This window comes from Hemitrygon akajei, chromosome 6, assembly GCF_048418815.1.
Source record: "Hemitrygon akajei chromosome 6, sHemAka1.3, whole genome shotgun sequence".
In the NCBI taxonomy this organism is placed as follows: Eukaryota; Metazoa; Chordata; class Chondrichthyes; order Myliobatiformes; family Dasyatidae; genus Hemitrygon; species Hemitrygon akajei.
The window spans coordinates 183,302,451-183,326,115 of record NC_133129.1 but is presented as its reverse complement, the minus strand read 5'-3'; the positions used below and the strand labels follow the sequence as shown (position 1 = coordinate 183,326,115).

Below are 23,665 nucleotides of genomic sequence, written 5' to 3'. Positions count from 1 at the left end.
CAGCAGAGAAGTGTTTTAAAATCAGTTTCTTTAAAACGAATGCACATTGCTGACACCATTTACACTGATTTATGAAGCATCCCATGCTTCTGAATGATGACTGGATCAATACAGTTGCTCACATCCATTTTCATGTTGGCATCAGCAAGTTGACAGACTTTTGAATTCAGTCCCTGATAAAGATGGGTGAGCGGAAAATGTCGATCAGCAGTTGAATTACAGACAGGGTTTGTCCATAACTGAAGTGTGATGGTTGGACGGTTTGTAGACGGGTTTGTCTGTAACTGAAGTGTGAAGGTTGGACGGTTTGTAGACGGGTTTGTCTGTAACTGAAGTGTGAAGGTTGGACGGTTTGTAGACGGGTTTGTCTGTAACTGAAGTGTGAAGGTTGGATGGTTTGTAGACGGGTTTGTCTGTAACTGAAGTGTGAAGGTTGGACGGTTTGTAGACGGGTTTGTCTGTAACTGAAGTGTGAAGGTTGGACGGTTTGTAGACGGGTTTGTCTGTAACTGAAGTGTGAAGGTTGGACGGTTTGTAGACGGGTTTGTCTGTAACTGAAGTGTGAAGGTTGGACGGTTTGTAGACGGGTTTGTCTGTAAGTGAAGTGTGAAGTTTAGGTGACTGGTGTGGTGAGGAAAGGTTGTGGGGAAGTGAGCACAGTGAGCATAACCTTGGGATGTTCTGAGGGCAGTGTCACTTCATATTCTACTGCAGACATTGGGCCTTCACCTTCCAGTATTTGCTTGGGCTCACATACATTGTGCCTCCACAGGAGAATTAGAAAGGGATCTTGCCTTTGTTTTAGCAATTATTTTTGAATACGACAGATGCTTATGGGCATGGTAGCCCATCACCCCTACCAGCACACCAGAGTCCCCTGTCCTGGGTTAGACTTTCAAGCTGTCTCCAGGTGTAGCCTATCTTCGAAGCTCCTTCCTTTCCCAGGGTTGAGGTCTCTGGAGCTTCTGCTGGCATTTCTGTAGCACTAGATTTTTATTTAGGGATACAGTGCAGAGTAAGCCTTCAGAGTAACCCCAACCTAATCATGGGACAATTTTCAATAACCAATTAACCTACCCAGTACATCTTTGGGAAAACCCACACATTCCACAGGGAGGATGTGTAGAGACTCTTTCCAGAATGGGGTTGGAATTGTACTCCAAACTCCAGAACACCCCAGGTTGTAAAAGCATCATGCTAACCACTATGCTGCTGTGGCGCCCAGTTCTTCTCCTTTCACAGCTAGGCTTGGGATCGTTCAGATGCTTATGTTTGGGTATAATTCGTGTGTGGTGAACATCCAGTGTTGGGAACTGAATTTTAAAGCTTAAGCAATATACACAATATGCTGGAGGAGCTCAGCAGATCAGGCAGCATCTATGGATGCGAATAAACACTCGACTTTTCAGGCCAAGACCCTTCATCAGGACGAGAAAGGAAGGGGAAAGATGCCAGAATAAGAAGGTGGGTGCAGGGGAGGAACAAGTACAAGACCACAGGTGATAGGTGAAACCAGGAAAGGAGGAGGGGATGAACTAAAGAGCTGGAAAGAAGGGGGGGGGGGGGGGTCTGATCGTGGACAGAAGACCATGGAAGAGAGGGAAGGGGGAGGAGCACCAGAGAGAGGTGATGGGCAGGTAAGAAAAGGAGGTGTGAAAGGGAGAATGGGGAGTGATGGGGGGTGGTTAATTGGTGAGAAATCGATGTTCATGCCATCAGATTGGAGATTGGAGAGTACAAGGTGTTGCTCCTCAACAATGAGTGTGGCCACATTGCAGCAGCCATGGACTGACCTGTTGGAATGGGAAGTAGAATTGAAATGGGTGACCACCGGAAAATCCCACTTTTTGTTGCCGATGGAGCAAAGCTGTTCAACTTTAAGGCTTTATCCTTGCTGTTGACCTTATTGCCTTTCAGCTGATAGTTTAGTTGTGGAATATTAGTTTCCAAGATGAAGTTCTGCTTTTCCTTAAGTATTTTTTGCTGATTCTGCTCATCTGGCAGCTCATCATGGTTATGGAGCATTATCGAAATAAATATCTTGCAGAAAATAGAAATGAACTCGGTTTACATTGAAACCTGAACTTGCATCTTCCATGTCCAAAAAACTCATTTTGTAACTTGTTGATGTCATAATTGTGATGTGCATGATTTAGTATGAATCGATTTTTAGATGCACAAGGATTGCTGAAATCCAGCTGTACCTGAATATTTAAGTCAGTGTTTTGGTGTTTGTGACTGGGGTGTTGGTAACCAAACAGACGGTGTTTCACTCACATTTGCATTAAGGAAGGTTGTCAGTTTGTGCCTTTTCCATTGGCGTTTATTGAATTTGGCTGGTGAAAGAGATGCTTTCGGGTAGAGGTTCGATCTGACAGAGATTTGAAAGACCGAGACTAGATAGAGTAGACAGACAATATATTTTCCCAAGGGTTAAATGTCTAATGCCAGAGGGCGTGAAATTATGGTGAGAGGGAATAATTTGAAAGGAGATATCAGGGAAGTAGTTTTAGACAGGGTGTGGGTGCCTGGAATGTGTTGCCTGGGTGGTGGTAGAGGCAGATACATTAGAGACTTTGAAGAGACATTTAGAGAGGCACATGAATGTGAGGACAGTGGAAAGATATGGTTTAGTTGGCCATTTGATTACTAGTTTAATTAATTTTCCTGTGCTGTACTATTCTGTGTGCCTGGCCTTACAGAATTAGAGTAGTGTGCTTTGTCCTTGCAGAAGACTGTACACCCAGAGGTTTGATTCTGTCTGTGATTGACTTGATTGATTGGTTGTCTGTTGTGTCTGACAATGACAGGAAACCTGTGCAGGAGAGTTATTAAAGTGGAAAAGCCGTTGCACAGGGGCAGTTCCACTCTCCCAACCTTGGAAGTCCAGGTCCAGCGGTACGAGTAGTTGTCACAAACTGGAGTTTAACTTTGTTTCAGCAAATGACCATGACTACTTCTGTGCCTTGTCATGCCCTTTGCTCTCCATGAAGGTTGCGGAACAGTTGGATCTCACTGTAAATCTCATCCTCACAGTTCGCTGAGCTGAAGTCACATGCTAGGACAGGCATTCCCCCATCTCACAAGAATATGAGGGCCACTGGCTATCCTCACCTGGTTTATTCTGCCTGTTGAAAGGGTGTACAGAAGTGTGGCTGATGTCGAATTCAAACAGCTACTTGGAGCCACAGGTGAGAGCTGAGTTCCCAGTGGGGAACAAAGAGGAGAGATCTGCCCCAGAATGGACACAACAAGCCCCCTCACCAGAGGTGTTACCCATCCCTAGACACTCGATGCCTTCCTATCTGAGATTAGATAGCCAGTAGCTATTGATGTGATTGTGCAAAATGCAGCCCTGGATCAAGTAAAACTGGGTGTCCTCAAGATTCTGCTGAAAATAATCGGCTTCTTTTGATAGGACATTGTTGAGAGGGTGCAAGCATTGTGAAAAGCTCTTAAGTTGAAGTTAAAATTTGAAAATGATTGATTAATAGAAGGGGTGACATTCATTTTCCCAGTAGCCCATTCCCCCCTCTCCCCCCACAATTCTATCATTGTAAATTTCAAAGTTGAGTGTACTGTCATCTGCACAAGTCCATGTACGTACAGGAGCAATGAAAACTGTACTTGAAGCAGCATCACAGGCACGTAGACAAAGAAGTCACTGGCCAGACCATGTCTTTGGCAGAATATTGAAAGGCCTAGATAGAGTGGACATGGAGAGGATGTTTCCTATGGTGGGACCGTCTAGGACCGGAGGACACAGATAGAGTGGACATGGAGAGGATGTTTCCTATGGTGGGACCGTCTAGGACCGGAGGACACAGATAGAGTGGACATGGAGAGGATGTTTCCTATGGTGGGACCGTCTAGGACCGGAGGACACAGATAGAGTGGACATGGAGAGGATGTTTACATTGGTGGGACCGTCTAGGACCGGAGGACACAGATAGAGTGGACATGGAGAGGATGTTTACATTGGTAGGGGAGGCTAGGACCAGAGGACACAGATAGAGTGGACATGGAGAGGATGTTTACATTGGTGGGACCGTCTAGGACCGGAGGACACAGATAGAGTGGACATGGAGAGGATGTTTCCTATGGTGGGACCGTGTAGGACCGGAGGACACAGCACAGAATGCAAGGACATCCCTTTAGAACAAGAGATGAGCAGGAGTTTCTTTAGCTGGATGCTGGTGAATCTGTGGAATTATTTGCCACAAACTGCTGTGGAGGCCAAGTCCTTGGGTGTATTTAAAACAGAGGTTGATTGGCTCTGGATTAGTAAGGGTGTCAAAGATTATGGGGAGAAGCAGGAGAATGGGGTCGAGCAGGAAAGTAAGTCAGCCGTGATCAAGTGGTGGGGAAGACTCATTGGACTCAGTGGTCTAATTCTGCTCCCTTGTTTTGCGGTCTAATGTGGAATTTGTAGGAGCTGAACATTTTGGGACGATGTATGCTTCCAAAGTTTATATAATTCATAGTAGTTGGTGTGCAGTATAATGTACAATCTGAAACTCAATTTGGGCATTGGGGTAGAATCAGACAGCGTAAAGAAGAGAAATGAAAACAGATAATACTGGGAATTATGTAGCAGATAGGACAATATCTATGGAGGGGAAAACAAGTAAGAAGATGATTGGGATGCTGGACTTCAAGTTGACCTCAAGAATTTCTTATCTGCTGCTGATGCTACTGAACTTGCTGCATTCCTGTAGCAGACTGGAGACACAAGAGACTTGAAATGCTGGAATCTGGAGCAACAGACAAACTACTGGAAGGACTCAGCAATTCGAGGAAAGGAATTGTGTATTTCGTGTTGAAGCCCCGAGTCAGGTCTGTTCCACTGGTCAACTCCTGAGTTCCTCCAGCAGATTGTTTGTTACTCTATATTCCAGCATCTCATTCTCTGTGTCAACCTGAAGTCAGACTCTGGTTATATTCAAATGTACAAGTTCTCTCTCCCGAACATGGTCCATGTGACAGTAATGTTCCAGTTGCCAATGACAATAGGATAAATTTCAGAGAATGTGATGTCGGGATAAGCAGCAGAATAGATTGTTATCTGGCTTAAATGCAGACATTGAGGAATGAGTCATCGATTCATAGAACAGCACAAGAACAGACCCTTTAAACTGCCTAGTCTTATCGACTTGCACCAGGACCATTATCTTCCATATAGATACAGGCATATAGATGAGGGTAGTGCAGTGGATGTGATCCACTGTGGACCATAAGCTTCCATGTCCCCAGATCCCTGAAAGTTGTCTCACAGGTAGATAGGGTAGTTAAGAAAGCTTATGGGGTGTTAGCTTTCATAAGTAGAGGGATAGAGTTTAAGAGATGCGATGTAATGATGCAGCTCTATAAAACTCTAGTTAGGTCACAGTTGGTGTACTGTGTCCAGTTCTGGTTGCCTCAGTATAGGAAGGATGTGGAAGCATTGGAAAGGGTACAGAGGAGATTTACCAGGATGCTGCCTGGTTTAGAGAGTATGGATTATGATCAGAGATTAAGGGAGCTAGGGCTTTACTCTTTGAAGAGAAGGAGGATGAGAGGAGACATGATAGAGGTGTACAAGATATTAAGAGGAATAGACAGAGTGGACAGCCAGCGCCTCTTCCCCAGGGCATCACTGCTCAGTACAAGAGGACATGGCTTTAAGGTAAGGGGGAGGGAAGTGTAAGGGGAGGGAAGTTCAAGGGGGATATTAGAGGAAGGGTTTTCACTCAGAGAGTGGTTGGTGCGTGGAATGCACTGCCTGAGTCAGATACACTAGTGAAGTTTAAGAGACTACTAGACAGGTATATGGAGGAATTTAAGGTAGGGGGTTATATGGGAGGCAGGGTTTGAGGGTTGGCACAACATTGTGGGCTGAAGGGCCTGTACTGTGCTGTACTGTTCTATGTTCTATATCCCTACTATACATACCTATCCAAACTTAATGTTGCACCACTTGCACTGGCAGCTTATTCCACACTCTCCCGACTTTCTGAGTGAAGAAGTTTCTTCTCATGTTCCCCTTAAACGTTTCACCTTTCACCCTTAACTCATGACTACTAGTTGTAGTCCCACTCAACCTCAGTGGAAAAAGCCTGCTTGCATTTACCCTATCTATATCCCTCATAATTGTGTATCATCATCTTTACATGTCATGTCCTATTTCATGGGTGATTATGACCTTTTGATCATGATTGTTCTTGGCAAATATTCTACAGAAGTGGTTTGCCATTGCCTTCTGGGCAGTGTCTTTACAAGACGGGCGACCACAGCCATTATCAATATCTTCAGAGATGGTTTGCCTGGCATCAGTGGTGGCATAACCAGAACTTGTGATATCCAACAGCTGTTCGTTCAGTTATCCACCACCTGCTCCCATGGCTTCACATGACCCTGATCGTGGGGGAGAGGCTGTAGGACTAAGCAGGTACTGCATCTTGCCCAAGGTGACCTGCAAGCTAGTGGAGGGAATGAGTGCCTTATACCTCCTTTGGTAGGGATGTATCTGCACCCTGGTATAATTTTGTACAAATTTATCAAATCCCCCCTCAATCTTCTACATCCCAAGGAATAAAGTCTTAACCTATTTAGTCTTTCCTTGTAACTCAGATGGGTGGCAATTAACAGTGACATTCCACCAGGACTGTTGCAGAGACCACTCCTGTTCACATAAATCATTACTGGGCTGGAGTACCCACTGTAGCAATTAGAGCAGGTCAGGCACTAGGAGTCCTGCAGTGATTAACTAACCTAGCTCCCCAAAGCCTGTCCACCATCTGCAAGGCTCAAGTCAGGAGTACGATGGAACACTCTCCACTTGCCTCGATGAGCATAACTTCAATAACACTCAGGACATAGTGGCCTGCTTGACAGGCAGCTCATCCACAACTGTTGCAAGGTATTTACCATCTGCAGGACACACTGCAGTATCTCACAGAGACTCTTCAGACAGACCTTCCAGTCCCACCACCTCTTATCAGCTGGTGGGACGGGACCACCTGAAATCACACACCACCCTAACTACTACTACTTCGTCTGAGGTTGCGTGGGGCTGGCAGCGGCTAAGATGCACTACTGTCACCTGAACTGGAGTGTGAGTCAGGGTATCTAAATCCTATATATTTATATTTAAATAAAATTCTATAAAAAGACCTGTATTCACCACCCTTACTGGGAAATATGTTGGTGTTTCTTCATCATCGCTGGGACTCTCTCTGACTCTCCCTAACAACACCGTAGGTGTACCCCGTAAGGCAGCTCATCACCAACTTCTCAAAGGGGCAACTAGGGAGGGGCAGCTAAATGCTGGCTCAGTCTGCAAAGCCCAGAACCTTTGACTATTTTTTTTTAAATTGGTAAGGCATGATTTGAGATTGGATAATTGAACAATAGGTGAGTTACACTAAATGTGCATCAAACTTTAGTTGGATCACACTTGGGATATTCCATCTGTTGTCTCGACATTACAACAAAGTACAGGAGGGTGCAGAGAAGATTTACCAGGATATTTTCTGCTAGAGGAACTTAGGAGCACCATCTTTTGGGGGGGGTGGGGTTAAAAGGAATTGTCGACATTTGGAAACACTGCAGGCTGGGTCTGTTATTTTGTTTGGGAAAAGAAATGTGAGGTAGTATCTGCAGGAGGTGTGTCACAAGAAGGCAAGGTTCTTCATCAAGGATCCCCACGATCTGGGCCATGCTATCCATCTTGTGGCTCCCATTGGGCAAGGGGTACAGAAGCCTGAAGTCCCACACCACCAAAGTTCTAAGTAACTTTATTATTAAAGTACATATATGTCACCAAGTACAACCCTGAGATTCTTTTTCTGGAGGGCATACTCAAAACCCATAATAACCATAATTGAATCAATGAAAGCCTGCACCCAACAAGGCAGACAATCAATGTGCAAAAGGTGACAAACTGCAAGTACAAAAACAAGTAAACAATAAATATAGAGAACATGAGATGAAGACTCCTGGAAAGTCAGTCCATAGGTTGTGGGACAGGTCGGTGACAGGGCAAGTGAAGTTGAGTAAAGTTATCCTATCTGGATCCAGAGATTGATGGTTGAGGGGTAATAACTGTTCCTGAAACTGGTGGTGTGGGTCCTGAGGCTTCTGCTGTTCAAGAACAGCTACGTATTTCCCTTCAACCACTGGTTTCTTGAACCAACCAGTACGACTGTAATCACTACCTCAGTACAGCAACACTGACCATTTTGCTTGCTCTGTTCTTATTGTGCTCTTGTAAAATTAAAAATTGATTAATTTGTTTTTCTTGTGAATGCATATATGATGCTACTCTGTGCTGCAAGTAAGTTTCTCATTGCATCTGTGCAAACATGAACTTGTGCAGAGAACAACAGCTGAGAATCTTACCTACTAGAATGTGGTGGCATGGTAATGTAGCGGTTGGCACACCCTTTACATTACAGGCGACCTGGATTCAATTCCCGCCACAACCCATAAGGAGCATGTACGTTCTCCCCATGACTGCACGGGTTTCCTCCATATTCTCTGCTCTCCTCCTACGGTCCAAAGTTAATGGTTGGTAGCTTAATTGGACATTGTAAATTGTCCTATGATTAGGCTAGATTTGCTGGCCATGGCTCAGAATAAAGGACTATTCAGCACTGTATTTTGATAAATAAAATTGTCGAGTTTTGGTAGAGTGGTTACAAAGAGAATGCTTGTCTTTGTGAGGTACTGCATAACACGAGGCCATCAATATCACTAAGTTGGCAAGAATTCCTGTGGGAAATTAAAAAATGCTGTTCCACCCATAGACTGCTGCGATTGAGAAACTGTTTGTTGAGGTTGGTTGTGACAGAGGGTGTAGATGACTGTAGTGGGAACTGGGGAAGAAAATGGAGATTAAACTGATGCATTTGGATAATAATTGGAAGAGGCCTGAGTGGATGTAAGTGTAATTTAGTCAAACAGGGACATTAAGAGGCGGAAGCTCGGTATCTGGTTTACTGACTGTGGTATATTTGTACAAAGTACGGACTAAAACAAATGGAGTTCTGTAAAATGCAAATAATGATTTACATTTAGAAGCTATTAGCAAAAATGTTTGCATAAAAGGTGTGGTCAGAGTGGAAGCTGTACCTGTAATTGACATCTATTGTTCAATCTGCAAATTATACTGACAGTGTTTGTGTCGTATTCTCTGAGGTTTAAAATAACCCTTGAGATTCCACACTACTTATTTTTGAAGCTGTGAGATTGTTTACAAAAATACCATGAGCTCACCTGATTCTGTTTTCCATGTTTTCTCCCAATGTGGAAAATTCTCTGCTGGTGGAGTGTGTTTAAGGTTTTCAGATTCACAGTTAGAATTCTGCCCTCCAGTGTTCACTTGGTGGACAAGCTGGAATGTGTGCATGCGTTCGTCTGAAGACTGCTGAGGGCTTGCTTTTGCTGACAACATCCACGCACCATCAGTTTACAGAACATGGCACTCAGGGATTTGGGCTAGATTATATAGTTTTTGTGCGTCTTTAATGCTATCTTACATGTGTTATTTAGTCCTTGTGCTGTTTGTAAGTGCTGGCACTGTGTTTTGCACCTTCGTCCCGGAGGAATTCTATTTCATTTGACTGCATGTATTCATATATGGTTAAATGATAATTAATTTTTTTAAACTTATTATCACTGCTGTATGTCATAAAATGTTGTTTCTCAGCAGCAATGTATTGCAATACATAAACTTAATTACAGTAAGAAAGAAATATAAAAGTTAAATTAAGTAGTGCAAAAAGAGAGCAACAAAAGTAGTGAGGTAGTGTTCATGAGTTCCTTGTCCATTCCGAAATCTGATGGCAGAAGGGAAGAAGCTGTTCCTGAAACACTGTGTGTGTCTTCGGGCTCCTCTATCTGGTGGTAGCCATGAGAAGAGGGCATGTCCTGGGTGATGGGGTTTCATAATGATGGATGTTGCATTTGGCAGCTGTTATATTAAATTCATATCGTGGTGAGAGTTTTGCCTTTCAAACCAAGAGAATTCAGACCAGAGTTAACTTGCAGGTTGAGTTGGTGATAAAGAAAGCAAATGTGATGTTAGCATTCATTTTGAGAGGACTAGAATATAAAAGCAAGGATGTAATACAGAGGCTACGTAAGGCACTGGTCAGACCACACCTGAAATATTGTGCTCACTTTTGGGGCCCCTTATCTAAAAAAAGATGTGCTGGCATTGGAGAGGGTTCAGAGGAGGTTCATGTGAATGATCCTAGAATTAAAGAATGAGGATCATTCGATGATTTTAAAGTTTAGAAGAATGAGGGGGCACCTCATTGAAACCTATTGAATATTGAAAGGCCTACATAGAGAGGGTGTGCAGAGGATGCTTTCTATAGCGGGGAGTCCTAAATCCAGAGGGCACCCCCTAAGAATAGAAGGACGTCCCTTTAGAACAGAGCTAAGGAGGAATTCTTTAGCCAGAAGGTGGTGAATCTGAAAAATTTATTGCCGCAGACAACTGTGCAGGCCAGGTCATTGGGTATATTTAAAGCAGAGGTTGATAGATTCTTCATTAGTAAAGTTGTCAAAGGTTGCGTATGGGAAGAAGGCAGGAGAATGGGGTTGAGAGGGATAGTAACTCTGCCAAGATCGAATAGTGGAGCAGACTCAATGGGCCATGTAGCCTAATTCTGTTCCTGTGTTTTTTGGTCTTAATGTGCTTTAATTTCTATATTAGTTTCATATTTGCAAATTATATAGGAGGCTATTGAAGCCTCTGGTGGTTCATAGAACCCCTCCCCATTCCCCCACTAATTTCCTCCCATTCCCATCCATTCTGTCATTCAAAGTTTCTAAGTCGGCTTTACTGTCATCTGCAAAAGTCCATGTGGGCACAGCTACATTGAAAAACAGTAGCATCACAAGCACAGAGCATCCGAGAAGCTGCATTCCCATGAAAAGAGTTAATTGCACAAATTATACAAAGCTAACATAATTAGAACAAAAATATCCATTTTAGTGCAAAGTGAACATGGTGTTGCTTAACTTTAGTGATTAGACATCCTGAAATGCTGTCTGTTTATTCATGTCCGTAGATGCTGCCTGACCTGCTGAGTTCCTCCAGCATTTTGTGTGTGTTGCTCTTGATTCCAACTTGTGCAGAATCTCTTGAGTTTATGATTAGCTTTTTGCTAGGTTCGAGAACTGAATGGTTAAAGGGATGGAGCTGTACCTACACATTTTGGGCAAGTTACAGTGGCAAGTAAACAGCCAATCTGCACATCTTTGGCACAAAAGATTCTGCAGGTACTGGAAATTTCGAGCAATGCATATTAAATGTGGGAGGAACTCAGCTGGTGTAATCTATGGAGGGGAATGAACATTCAGCTTGGAGTCCTGATGAAGGGTCTTGACCCAAAACTGTATATTCCCCTCTGCCTGATTTGCTAAAATCCTGTAGCATTTTATGTGAGCTTTGGGATGTGAGTGGAAACCCATTCGGCCACAGGGGGACTGTGCAAACTCCACCCAACACCTGAGATCAGATTTAAACCTGGGTTGCTGTAACATCTGCACAAACTACACCACTGATCTCAACTAATTTCATAAAGGGTCTCACAGGAATACTGTAATAAACACAATAATTGTTAACACTCGATAAGTCAGGCAGCATCTGCGAAAAAAGGAACAAAATCAACATTTCAGGTCAGTAAGAAAAACGACATCCTGTTCAGACTAAGGGTATAGAGTTCCCGTTTTCTCCTGCTTTTGTTTAATTTTCCTTCCTCTAAGTAGGACCCCTAGTTCCAGCAGCCTTCAACTGTTAATAATTTATCAAGCAATTGGTACATAGAACATTAAAGCACAGTACAGGTCCTTCAGCCCACAATGTAGTGCTGACTTCTTGACCTACCAAGATAAATCTAAGCCTTCACTCCCACATTGTTGTTCCTTTTTACCCCTTGTGGTGCACTGAGCACCATTTTTGCTGTTTCTGTAGCATTTGACTTTTTATGTGGCCAAGTTGCTAGCTCGACGCTCAACCCAGCACAGATGAAAAGTGTGCAAAGAACCGGCCATATTTGAATCCAGGACCGTTCACCTCAAAGTCCAGTGTTGATTCCATTACACCACCAGTTGGCCTTTCACTTTAACATAGCCCTTCATTTTTTTCTATCATCCATGTGCCTATTAATAATCTCTTAAATCTCCCTAACGTATCTGTCTCAACCACCATATGTGGCAGGTGTTCCACACACTCAATCTCTCTGTGTTTCTAAAAAAAACACAACTACTAACTAACTTGCCTCTAGCAACCAGGTGGAACCAATATTGGTACTGCAGTGCCACCCATCACATCGGGAACTCCAAAAGGTCCTGCTGCTGCAAATGAAGGAGTGTTGGCCAACTTTTTTAATAGCTTATTGAGTAGAATTCTCAATTTCTCCAATCACCTTAAGACAATGCCCATCTCTGATCATTACACAGAACACTACAGTGAAGTACAGGCCTTCCAGCCCTCAATGTTGTACTGACCTCTTATCCTGCTGGAAGATCAACCTAACCCTTCTCTTCCACATGGTCCTTCATTTTTCTATCAACCATGCTCCTATCGAAGAATCTCTTAAATATCCTTAATGTATTTGCCTCTACCACCTCCCCTCACCAGTCCCTGTGCAAAAAAAAAACTTACTCCAACATTCCCTATACTTTCCTCCTATCACCTTAAAATTATGCCTCTTTGTATTAACCATTTCCACCATGGGAAATAGTTTCTGGCTAGCCAGTCTTATCTATGCCTCATCATCTTGGATACTGCTATCAGTTCACAATTTATTTTGCGTTGATGTTCAGCCCCAGTGTTCAACTAGCTTTGTGGCTGTGGACCATTCAACCAGGACCTCAACGGCAGAGCAGGTAGAAGATGGTGGTAAACTAAAGTCCCGAATCTTGGAACTATGAGGACCACCACAATGGCTGTGAAGGCAGAGGACAGCTGCAGTAGAAGAGTTTTGGTCTCCGTACCACTGGATTCTAGCCCTTTCTTTGTGAAGGACCATGTGGTGGCTGCTTGGGCATCAGTCTCTCCACGTTAAAAGACCTGACACACAGGCATTTCTCCTGGTTTGATAATCCGATTGACCAGCTTGGATCAGGAGGAGGTAACAGGAGCAGGACAGTGGCTGGGAGCTCACAGCCGTAACCTGGCACACAGGCGGTGGGTGTTGGATACAGTCATCTAGCTTTTGAACAGAGACAGATAGAACTTTTCAACAGCTGCACCCAACTGAGCAGCCCGATTCTGGACCCACTCTGCTCCTCCCACTTGGGGAGGGGCTAGAAAGGTGTCCTAAAAATAGCTGGCCTCTTCACTCCTGACTGGACTGCCACGTCCAGAGGGATCACCAAACTGTGACCTAGCACAAAAGCATATGAAATTTGGAGCCTGGAGTGTGTGGAAACTTACGGACAGCGAAACCAGCAATGGTCCTAAAAGATGTACTGCTGTCATCTCAAGAGAGCTGAGAAGATTCCAAATGGACCTTGCTGCCTTCTGAAACATGATTGGACGAGGAAGGACAATTAAATGAGGAGAAATCAGCAGATGAATCCAGAATCCATGGAGTTGGATTCACCATAAAGAACAGCGTCAACAGTCAGCTCTCTGAATTGTCAGCTGGCATCCATGAACTCCTCGTGACTATTCTCCTTAAGCTAACTAACAACTAAATGGCTCCAGCTTCTTTATTCAAGAACCAACATTGACCTTGAAATAAATTGCAGAATAGGCTATGCAAGTGGAACTTTTGCCAGGCTTTGAAGATCAGGATATCAAGACCAACCCTAAGCTTCTGGTCTATAAAGCTATAGCCCTCCTCTCCTTGCTATATGGAGCAGAGTCATGGACAATGAACAGAGGGCACATAAAAGACGTGGAAACTTAACATCAAAGATACCTGTGAAAGATTCTGAGGGTTCGTTGGAAGAACAGGTGTACTAACTCCAGCATCCTGGAAGAAGTTAACATTAACTCCATAACCACAATCATGACTCAACACCAATTGCAATGGGTTGGCCACATCATCCATATGCCTGAGTCCCGCCTCTCTATACAGTTCCTGTTTGGCCAACTCAAAGATGCAAAGCACACTCCTGGAGGACAGAAAAAGCCGTTCAAGGACACTATCAAGATTTACCTGAGGAAGTGCCACATCAACCTGAATGGATGGGAGAAATTAGCATGGATAGGAAAAGCTGAGTTTATGAGGGGACTGCACAGATCGAAGAATACCTCCACAATGCCACTGAGAGTAAGCGGGCTTCAATGTTAGGAAAGACTTGGAAAAGCCCAACCAGCTACATCCAACACCACTTCAGTGCCCTACTCCTTCCAACACTGTGGTGGGACTTATGGATCACGGATCGGCCTCTTCAGTCATCTCAAGACCCACAAGTGACCAGATCAACCATCAGAAGAATCATACCCAACTAAGTGATTGTTGATGATGATGGATTGTTCATTCATCTTCATTTATGCTGCCTGACCTGCTGAGTTGCTCCAGCATTTTGTGTGCGTTATTACATATTAGTGGTCACTGTGTTCTGAAATGGACTCTACTGTTGGAAAAGTATTACTTTCTTGTGAATTTTACAGGATATGTCTCCTAAATTATCCGGTTCCATCTTTGCAAAACACCAGAATCCTTTATCTAAAGAAGCAGCTGTATTTGTCATCACAAGCCAGTGGCCCTGGGTGTAAATAATTCTGAATACTGATCATTAACTCAGGATCTTTGTATATCCAGTTATACTTGGTTACAATTATCAGTACAGAACTGGAACAAAGTTTGGGAATTTCAACTTTTCTGGCCGGGTTTCCAGACTCTCTGAATCTGGTGTTGCCTCTAAACTAAGGGTTAAGTATTCACTTAAGATGAAAATTTGTGATTCTTGCAAATTGAAATATAGATTGAGCCCCCCTTATCTGAAATGCTTAGTGCTGGAAGTGTTTAGGTTTTTGGATTTTGGAATATTTACATCTATATAGTGAGATAGCTTGGGATGGGGCCCAAGTGTTACAAGAATCATCCTTTGTCATCATGATCTGGGAGGCATAAAGAGAATCTGCAATTACCAATAAGTACCTTTATTGGTATGGAACGGAAGAGCATGTGAACTTGACAGAACTGAATACCTGTACATACACCTACTAGGTTTTACTGACCTTCCATAAGTAGTCAAAGAATAGAAAATATATTACCAGTTAAAAAGGAGTTTCTGCTGCTGGCCACATGTTACTTGTAGTCCTGTTTCAAATGTGTCTGTAGGGTCCTCCTCATCAGCGATGGTTGTTCTGCAGAGTTATCATTCCTACGTATTTGGAGCTCCTGGCTCTTACAGTGTTCCTCATCAGTTGAACTGATGGATGTCCATCCCATTGGCTCAAGGTCACCTGACCTACCTGCATCACTTTCTTACTGGTTCTAGTCCAGGCTACAACCAACATTGTTCTATATTTCTGACTCCCAGCCTTGAGTGTTTGTTGCTTTTAACTGACTGGTCCAAATCAGTCAAACTAGGTGACCCAGACACAGAGTCTAATGAGATTACAGGTTGCTTCTTTAGTAGGACTGGCACTTTACATAATAAAAAAAGTTACTCGTCCAAGAATGGTCTCAGTCTTATCAGAGCAATTGAATGTGGACACTAAGAGCTTCTGGTAATGACCTGCTAAACCTATCCCAGAGCAAGAATCTGTTCAGAGTTCATAAAGGGCTTCCCCTGTACTTGGTTCACCTGAATCCACTAATTTGTAGACTGTTGTTCTTTCTGGCCAACATGTTTAAACATAAATCCACTTGTACGTACTGTATACCCTACAGGTAGTTTTATGGTAATATGTTTAATAATGTGTATGAAACAATAATGCGTTTATTGTACAGAGCAGAGAATAAATGCAAAACAATGGTGATCACTGTGCATAGTGAGTCAAATTTCAAAGTAAATTTATTATCAAAATACTTGTATGTCACCATATACAACTGTGAGTTTCATTTTCTTGCGGGCATTCTCAGTAAATCCAAGAACCACAATAGAATCAATGAAAGACCAAAAGGACAGGCAAACAGGCAGTGTGCAAAGCACAACAAACTGGCAAATACAAATGAGAAGAGGAAATAATAATAATAATAATAATAATAAATAAATAAGCAACAACTATGGAGAACATGAGATGGAGAGGCCTTGAAAGTGAGTCCATTGGTTGTGGGAACAGTTCAGTGTTGAGGTGAGTGAAATTATCCGTACTGGTTCAAAGTCCTGATGGTTGAGGGGTAATAACTGTTCCTGAACCTGGTAGTGTGAGTCCTGAGGCTCCTGTACCTCCTTCCTGATGGCAGCAGAGAGAAAAGAGCTTTACCAGGTTGGTGGGGGTTCCTGATGATGCATGCTGCTTTCCTGTGACAACTCTTGATGCAGATGTGCTCTGTGGTGGGGAGGGCTTCACCTGTGATGGGCTGGGCAGTAGCCACTACTACTTGTGGGACTGCTGGAAAAAAAACTGGTGCCTACAGGGCCCAGTCAAGGTATATGAGGTAACTTAAGGGTCATAGTACACTACAGCACAGATACAGGTCCTTCTGCCCATCTGATCCTTGCTGAACCACTGATCTCCCTTGTCCCATTGACCTGCACCCAGATCATAGCCCTCCATTGCCCTTCTGAGACACTTCTTGGAACTGCCTGTCGTGTGCATTTCGCCTGGGAACCTTTCCATCACCAAGTGGAATTTTCCAATTGTGGTGTCATGTCAGCGCTTGGAATAATTTTGGAGGTTTTCAGATAAGGCTTGCTCAACCTACAGTAGCCCACCTGAACTTGCAAAGTGAAAAGTGATGTACTATTGACTTCTCTATGCTGGTCATACAATCTCTGACAAGAGCGTTTCACACAGGTTGTTTGTCTATCCTGTTGGGTGCAGTCTCTCATTGATTCTATTATGTTTCTGGGAATTTAAGTGTATGCCTGCAAGAAAATAAATCTCAGGGTTGTATATACAGTGGTGTGTAAAAGTCTTGGGCACCGTAGGTTTTTTATATGGTTTCAGATGTTAATGGACTCCACAGAGCCCTGATCTCAACATCATCAAAGCTGTCTGGGATTGCCTGGAGAGACAGAAGCAAGCGAGGCAGCTAAAGTCTGCAGAACTGTGGCAAGTTCTGAAACACACAAAATGCTGGTGGAAAACAGTAGGCCAGGCAGCATCTATAGGAAGAAGTGCAGTCAACGTTTTGGGCCAAGACCCTTCGTCAGGACTAACTGAAAGAAAAGATAGTAAGAGATATGAAAGTGGGAGGGGGAGAGGGAAATCTGAAATGAGAGGAGAAGACAGGAGGGGGAGGGATAAAGCTAAAAGCTGGAAAGTTGATTGGAAAAAGGGATACACAGCTGGAGAAAGGAAAGGATCATGGGACGGGAGGCCTAGGGAGAAAGAGAAAGGGGGAGGGGAGAACCAGAGGGAGAAAGAGAACAGGCAAGGAGAGATTGTGAGAGGGGCTGAGAGAGGGGAAAAAAGGGGGGGGGGAGGAATAATAAATAAATAAGGGATGGGGTAAGAAGGGGAGGAGTGGCATTAACAGAAGTTAGAGAAATCAATGTTCATGCCATCAGGTTGGAGGCTACCCAGATGGAATATCAGGTGTTGTTCCTACACCCCAAATGTGGCTTCATCTTGACAGTAGAGGAGGCCATGGATAGACATATCAGAATGGGAATGGGACGTGGAATTAAAATATGTGGCCACTGGGAGGTCCTGCTTTCTCTGGCGGACAGAGCGTAGGTGTTCAGCGAAACAGTCTCCCAGTCTGCGTCGCGTCTCACCAATATATAGATGGCTGCACCAGACTCAGTATACCACACCAGCCGACTCACAGGTGAAGTGTCGACTCACCTGGAAGGACTGTCTGGGGCCCTGAATGGTGGCCTCCTCACCACCATTCAGGGCCCCAGACGGTCCTTCCAGGTGAGGCAACAGTTCACCTGTGATTCGGCTGGTGTGATATACTGCGTCTGGTGCTCCCAGTGTGGCCTTTATATTGGTGAGACCCGACGCATTCCTTTTATTCATTCATTCATTCATTCATCCCTCCCTCCCTCTCCTCTCCCCTCCCTTTTTCTCTCTCCTATTTTCTCTCTCTGCCTCTCTCACAATCACTCCTTGCCTGTTCTTGACATTCATAGCAAAAGGATTTGAGTACAGGAGCAGGGAGGTTCTACTGCAGTTGTACAAGGCCTTGGTGAGACCACACCTAGAGTATTGTGTGCAGTTTTGGTCCCCTAATCTGAGGAAAGACATTCTTGCCATAGAGGGAGTACAGAGAAGGTTCACCAGATTGATTCCTGGGATGGCAGGACTTTCATATGAAGAAAGACTGGATCGACTAGGCTTATACTCACTGAAATTTAGAAGATTGAGGGGGGGATCTTATTGAAACGTATAAAATTCTAAAGAGATTGGACAGGCTAGATGCAGGAAGATTGTTTCCGATGTTGGGGAAGTCCAGAACGAGGGGTCACAGTTTAAGGATAAAGGGGAAGCCTTTTAAGACCGAGATGAGGAAAAACTTCTTCGCACAGAGAGTGGTGAATCTGTGGAATTCTCTGCCACAGGAAGCAGTTGAGGCTGGTTCATTGGCTATATTTAAGAGGAAGTTAGATATGGCCCTTGTGGCTAAAGGGATCAGGGGGTATGGAGAGAAAGCAGGTACAGGGTTTTGAGTTGGGTGATCAGCCATGATCATACTGAATGGTGGTGCAGGCTCAAAGGGCTGAATGGCCTACTCCTGCACTTATTTTCTATGTTTCTGTGGTTCTCCATCTCTCTTTGGTGCTCCCCTTCCCTTTTCTTTCTCCCTAGGCCTCCTGTCCCGTGATCCTTTCCCTTCTCAAGCTCTGTATCCCTTTTGGCAATCAACTTTACAGCTCTTAGCTTCACTCCTCCCCTTCCTGTCTTCTCCTATCATTTTGGAATTCCCCCTCCCACTCCCACTTTCATATCTCTTACTATCTTCTCTTTCGGTTAATCCTGATGAAGGGTCTTGGCCCGAAACGTCGACTGTACTTCTTCCTATAGATGCTGCCTGGCCTACTATGTTCCACCAGCATTTTGTGTGTGTTGCTTGAATTTCCAGCATCTGCAGATTTCCTCTTGTTTGCAAGTTCTGAAAGATGCTTGGAACATCCTACCAGTCAATTTTCTTATAAAACTGCACAACACTCTACCTAAGAGAATTGATGCAATTTTAAAGGCAAAGGGTGGTCACACCAAATATTGATATGATTTAGTTTTTTACTGCATACTGCTCTTTAAAGTTTTTGATATTTAGAAACTTTTCATTTCATTATTTTTGAAAGCATCTGCTGTACAGATTTTTTAAACATGCTTAACTTTTGCACAGTACTGTATGTATTTTGATAATAAATTTACTTTGAACTCTGAACTTCACTCTTAATTTATACAGCATGTTGTGCGTGACCGTGGTTTCTCCTGTAATTTTCATCATTTACGGTTTTGCCTGCTCTGATATTTACCATCATTTGCTGCAAATTAACAGAAACAGCCATTTGATCTTTGTATATAATTTGCAATGTTTGAATTGGGAATGACTACTGAAAAGTTTAATAACACTGTCTGGATATTGACCATCTATTAATCTGACATTGTTATATGAAATTATTTTTACCAGTATTTTGGAAATTGAGCTACCAAAAGGTCTTTTTTTTCCCTGTGATCTACTGCAGATGTTACTAGATTCTGTTTTTTTTTTAAACTTGCAGGAATTTAACTGGTTTGCTGTTTACTGACTTGAATCTGACTTAAAGTTTGATTTTTTTGGTCATGTTCTTTTATTATATCTGTTGTTTTTCTGTATTAGTATATCTAAGTTTGGTCACTGATTGTACTGATAAATTGTTTTCAGGATGATGAAAGTCATTAATCGGCTTCACAGATCAATGATGCTGGTTGAGTACTTCACAAGCCATTCATGGGTGTGGAACACAGATAATATAAATATGCTCATGAGTCAAATGAGTCTGGATGATAAGAAGGTAGGTGTTTATGTCTACATAAATGATTGAACCTTTGCTGTATGAATTAATTACAATCTAATTGAGTACTGTTTAATTTCTGATTCTTGGGGTTTTTTCAGGAATATCTCACTCCTGTCCACCTCGTCTCCATCTAAGATTCTACCAGCAATGGTTGTATCATCAGCAAATTTATAGCTGATATTTGAGTTATGCTTAGCCACACAGTCATGGGTATAGAGAGAGTAGAGCAGTGGGCTAAGCACACACCCCTGAGGTTCACCAGTGTTGATCATGAGCGAGGAGGAGATTTTATCACCAATCTGCACAGATTGTGGTCTTCCAGTGAGGAAGTCAAGGATCCAATTGCAGAGGGAGGTACAGAGGCCCAGCTTCTGTAACTTTTCAATCAGGATTGTGAGAATGATGGTGTTAAATGCTGACCTATAGTCGATGAACAGCATCCTGACATAGGTGTTTATGTTGTCCAGGTGGTCTAAGGTTGTGTGAAGAGCCATTGAAATTGCATCTGCCGTTGACCTATTGTGGCAATAGGCAAATTGCAGTGGGTCCAGGTCCTTGCTGAGGCAGGAGTTCAGTCTAGTGATGACCAACCTCTCAAAGCATTTCATCACTGTCGATGTGAGTGCTACCGGGCGATACTCATCAAGGCAGCTCACATTATTATTCTTAGGCACTGGTGTAATTGTTGCCTTTTTAAAACAACTGGGAACTTCTGCCCATAGCAATGAGAGGTTGAAAATGTCCTTGAATAATCCCGCCAGTTGCTTGGCGCAAGTTTTCAGAGCCTCACCAGGTACTTCATCAGGACTTTTCGCCTTGCGAGGGTTCACCCTCTTTAAAGACAGCCTATCATCAGCCTCCAAGGCAAAGATCACAGGGTCACTGGGTGCAGCAGGGATCTTCACAGCTGTAGTTATATTCTCCTTTTCAAAGTGAGCATAGAAGGCACTGAGTTCATCTGGTAGTGAAGCATCACTGCCATTCATGCTATTGAGTTTTTGCTTTGTAGGAAGTAATGTCTTGCAAACCCTGCCAGTATTGTTGTACATTCGATATCACCTCCAAACTCATTCAAAATTGTCTCTTCGCCCTTGAAATAGCCCTCTGCAAGTCATACCTGGTTTTCTGGTACAGACCTGGGTCGCCAGTCTTGAATGCCACAGATCTAGCCTTCAACAGATGATGTACCTCCTGGTTCAATTTCCCAATTTCCAATTTCCCTCGGGATCAATAAAGTATGTCTGTCTGTTCATCCACAGCTTGCCCTTAAGAAATGTCAGCACACTGTCTTTTTTATGCCATTAACCGTGGGTTCTATGGGCCCCAGGTTGGCAAGCCCTGGTCTGGAGCAACACAAACAGAACTAGTAGTGCTCTATTACTGTAGACCTCTTGCTTAAGTGATCTCTCCTCATAGCCACTTTGTTCTTGCTCTTCCTGCAGCCCATTATGTTTCTCTCTGGAAGGATCTGTTTAACTCTCTTTTTGTACTTAATTTTAAATCTGTTTCCATCAATTTTGTAAGCTTTGTATTTTGTTGGCATTATTTTTTAAAATCTTTCTCAACAGATTTCTAGTTTACTTGCCAATTATCTTTATAGAACATAGACCATAAAACAGTACAGCAGAAGAACAGGGCCTTCAGCTAACTTTCTTGTTCTGAGCCAAATAAATTAGTAATGAACGGCAAGCTAATCTAATACCTTCTGCCTACACAAGTGTCCATATCCCTCCATTTTCATCACATTCATGTGCCTATCTAAACGTCTCTTAAAAGTCCCTAATGTATCTGCCTCTACCGCGAATTCCAGGCACCCATCACCCTGTATTTAAAAAATCAGCTGAACTCCGACATCCCCTGTACTTTCCTGCAATCGCCTTAAAATTATGCCCTCTGGTAGTAGGCATTTTGACACTGTCTACTCTATCTATGCCTCTCGTAATCTTATAAACCTCTATCAGATCACCCCTCAGCCTCTGCCACTCCAGAGTAAACAACCCAAGTTTGTCCAACCTCTCGTTATAGCACACGCCCTCTTAATCCTCTGCACTCTCCAAAACTTCGATTTCCTTCCTATGATGGGGGCGACCAGAACTGTCCAATATGACTTAACTAGAGTTTTATAAAGCTGCAACATTAATTAACTTTTGAGCTCACGGTCTCAACTAATAAAGGCAAGCACACCGTATGCATCCTTAACCACCCTATTAATCTGTGTATCCAGTGCAGATGTACAAGTTCTGAAGAAAGGTCTCGGACCTGAAACATCAGTTGCTTCTCTCTCCACAGAAGCTCCTGACCTGTTTCCAGCAGTTTCTGTGTTAATTACTTAAAACTATTGTCTGGTTCCTGAACCCCTCTGGTGGGAAAAATCCAGAAGAGGTTTTCTATGAGATGTGACCTGAACGGAATTTGTGTTCTGATGGAAGCCCTGATGTGGGCAGGTTTATTTTCATCTGCAGTGTTCGGAATTTCTTATGCATACTTCATGAATTTATCTGGCAAAAACTGTCTACCTGCCCATGAATGGTCAAACTGTTCAAATGAATTCTCCTGTTTGAGCAATGTTTAAATACAACTTTATTTTTCTTACCCGTCAGGTGTTTAACTGTGATGTGAGGCAGCTTCACTGGGCTGAGTACATGGAGAACTATTGCATGGGAACAAAGAAGTACGTACTGAACGAGGAGCTCTCCGGATTACCTGCAGCCAGGAAACATCTGATCAAGTATGTTGGCATAAGTTAGTTTTTGATGTGCTGTGTCAAGTCAAAGTTGAAATTGCAACAGAGAGGCAATGTTAGGATCAAATCCAGGTTACAGTGAGATATTCCATTGAACAATCAGATGTTTACAGTAGTCACCTCGTTGGCAGATTGGTTGGAAGGGTGCTTGCTTTCTCATTTACTATGATCAGTGAATGTTTGAAATGGTCCTGTGCTCCACAGCCTTAACATACTCCATTGTTGTAGCTTATCCAAGGCATGTATGATAAACAGTGTTAAAAATGATAAGACATAGGAACAGAATTAGGTCATTTGGCCCATTGAGTTTACTCCACCATTCCATCATGGCTGTTTTATTTCCCCTCTCAACCCCATTCTCCTGCCTTCTCCCTTTACCCTTTGACAATGTTACTAATCAAGAACCTTTCAATCTCTGCTTTAAATTTCTATGTCAATGAATTCCACAGATTCACCACCCTCTAGCTAAAGAAATACCTTCTCATCTCTGTTCTAAAGGGATATCCTTCTATTTGAAGGCTGTGCCTTCTGGTCCTGGACTCTCCCACTATTGGAAACATCCTCTGCATGTCCACTCTATCGCTTTCTCAGTATCTAAGTGGTGGATGCAGGTTTGATTTCAGTATTTAAGAGAGATTTGGATAGGTATGTGGATCACAAGGGTTTGGAGGGTGCAGGTCAATGGGACTATGCACAGACTAGATAGCCCACTTTCACTGGCATCTCGTTTCACACTCTCACAACCCTCTGAGTGAAGAAGTTTCTCCTTATGTTCCCTTTAAGCATTTCACCTTTCACCATTAACCCATGATCTCTAGTTGCAGTCCCACCCAATCTCAGTGGAAA

The 23,665-nt window shown here is 43.2% G+C and overlaps 1 protein-coding gene across 4 annotated transcripts in view; it reads left to right on the top strand.

Annotated features, from left to right (window-relative positions):
- The window catches only part of far1 (fatty acyl CoA reductase 1), a 126,596-nt gene that overhangs the window by 97,849 nt on the left and 5,082 nt on the right, over positions 1-23,665 (top strand). For all 4 annotated transcript variants that reach the window (XM_073049903.1, XM_073049901.1, XM_073049900.1 and 1 more), the window contains exons 10-11: positions 19,944-20,073; positions 22,677-22,804. In XM_073049903.1, coding sequence (XP_072906004.1) covers positions 19,944-20,073; positions 22,677-22,804 — 258 coding nt within the window. The remainder of the gene's footprint in view (positions 1-19,943; positions 20,074-22,676; positions 22,805-23,665) is intronic.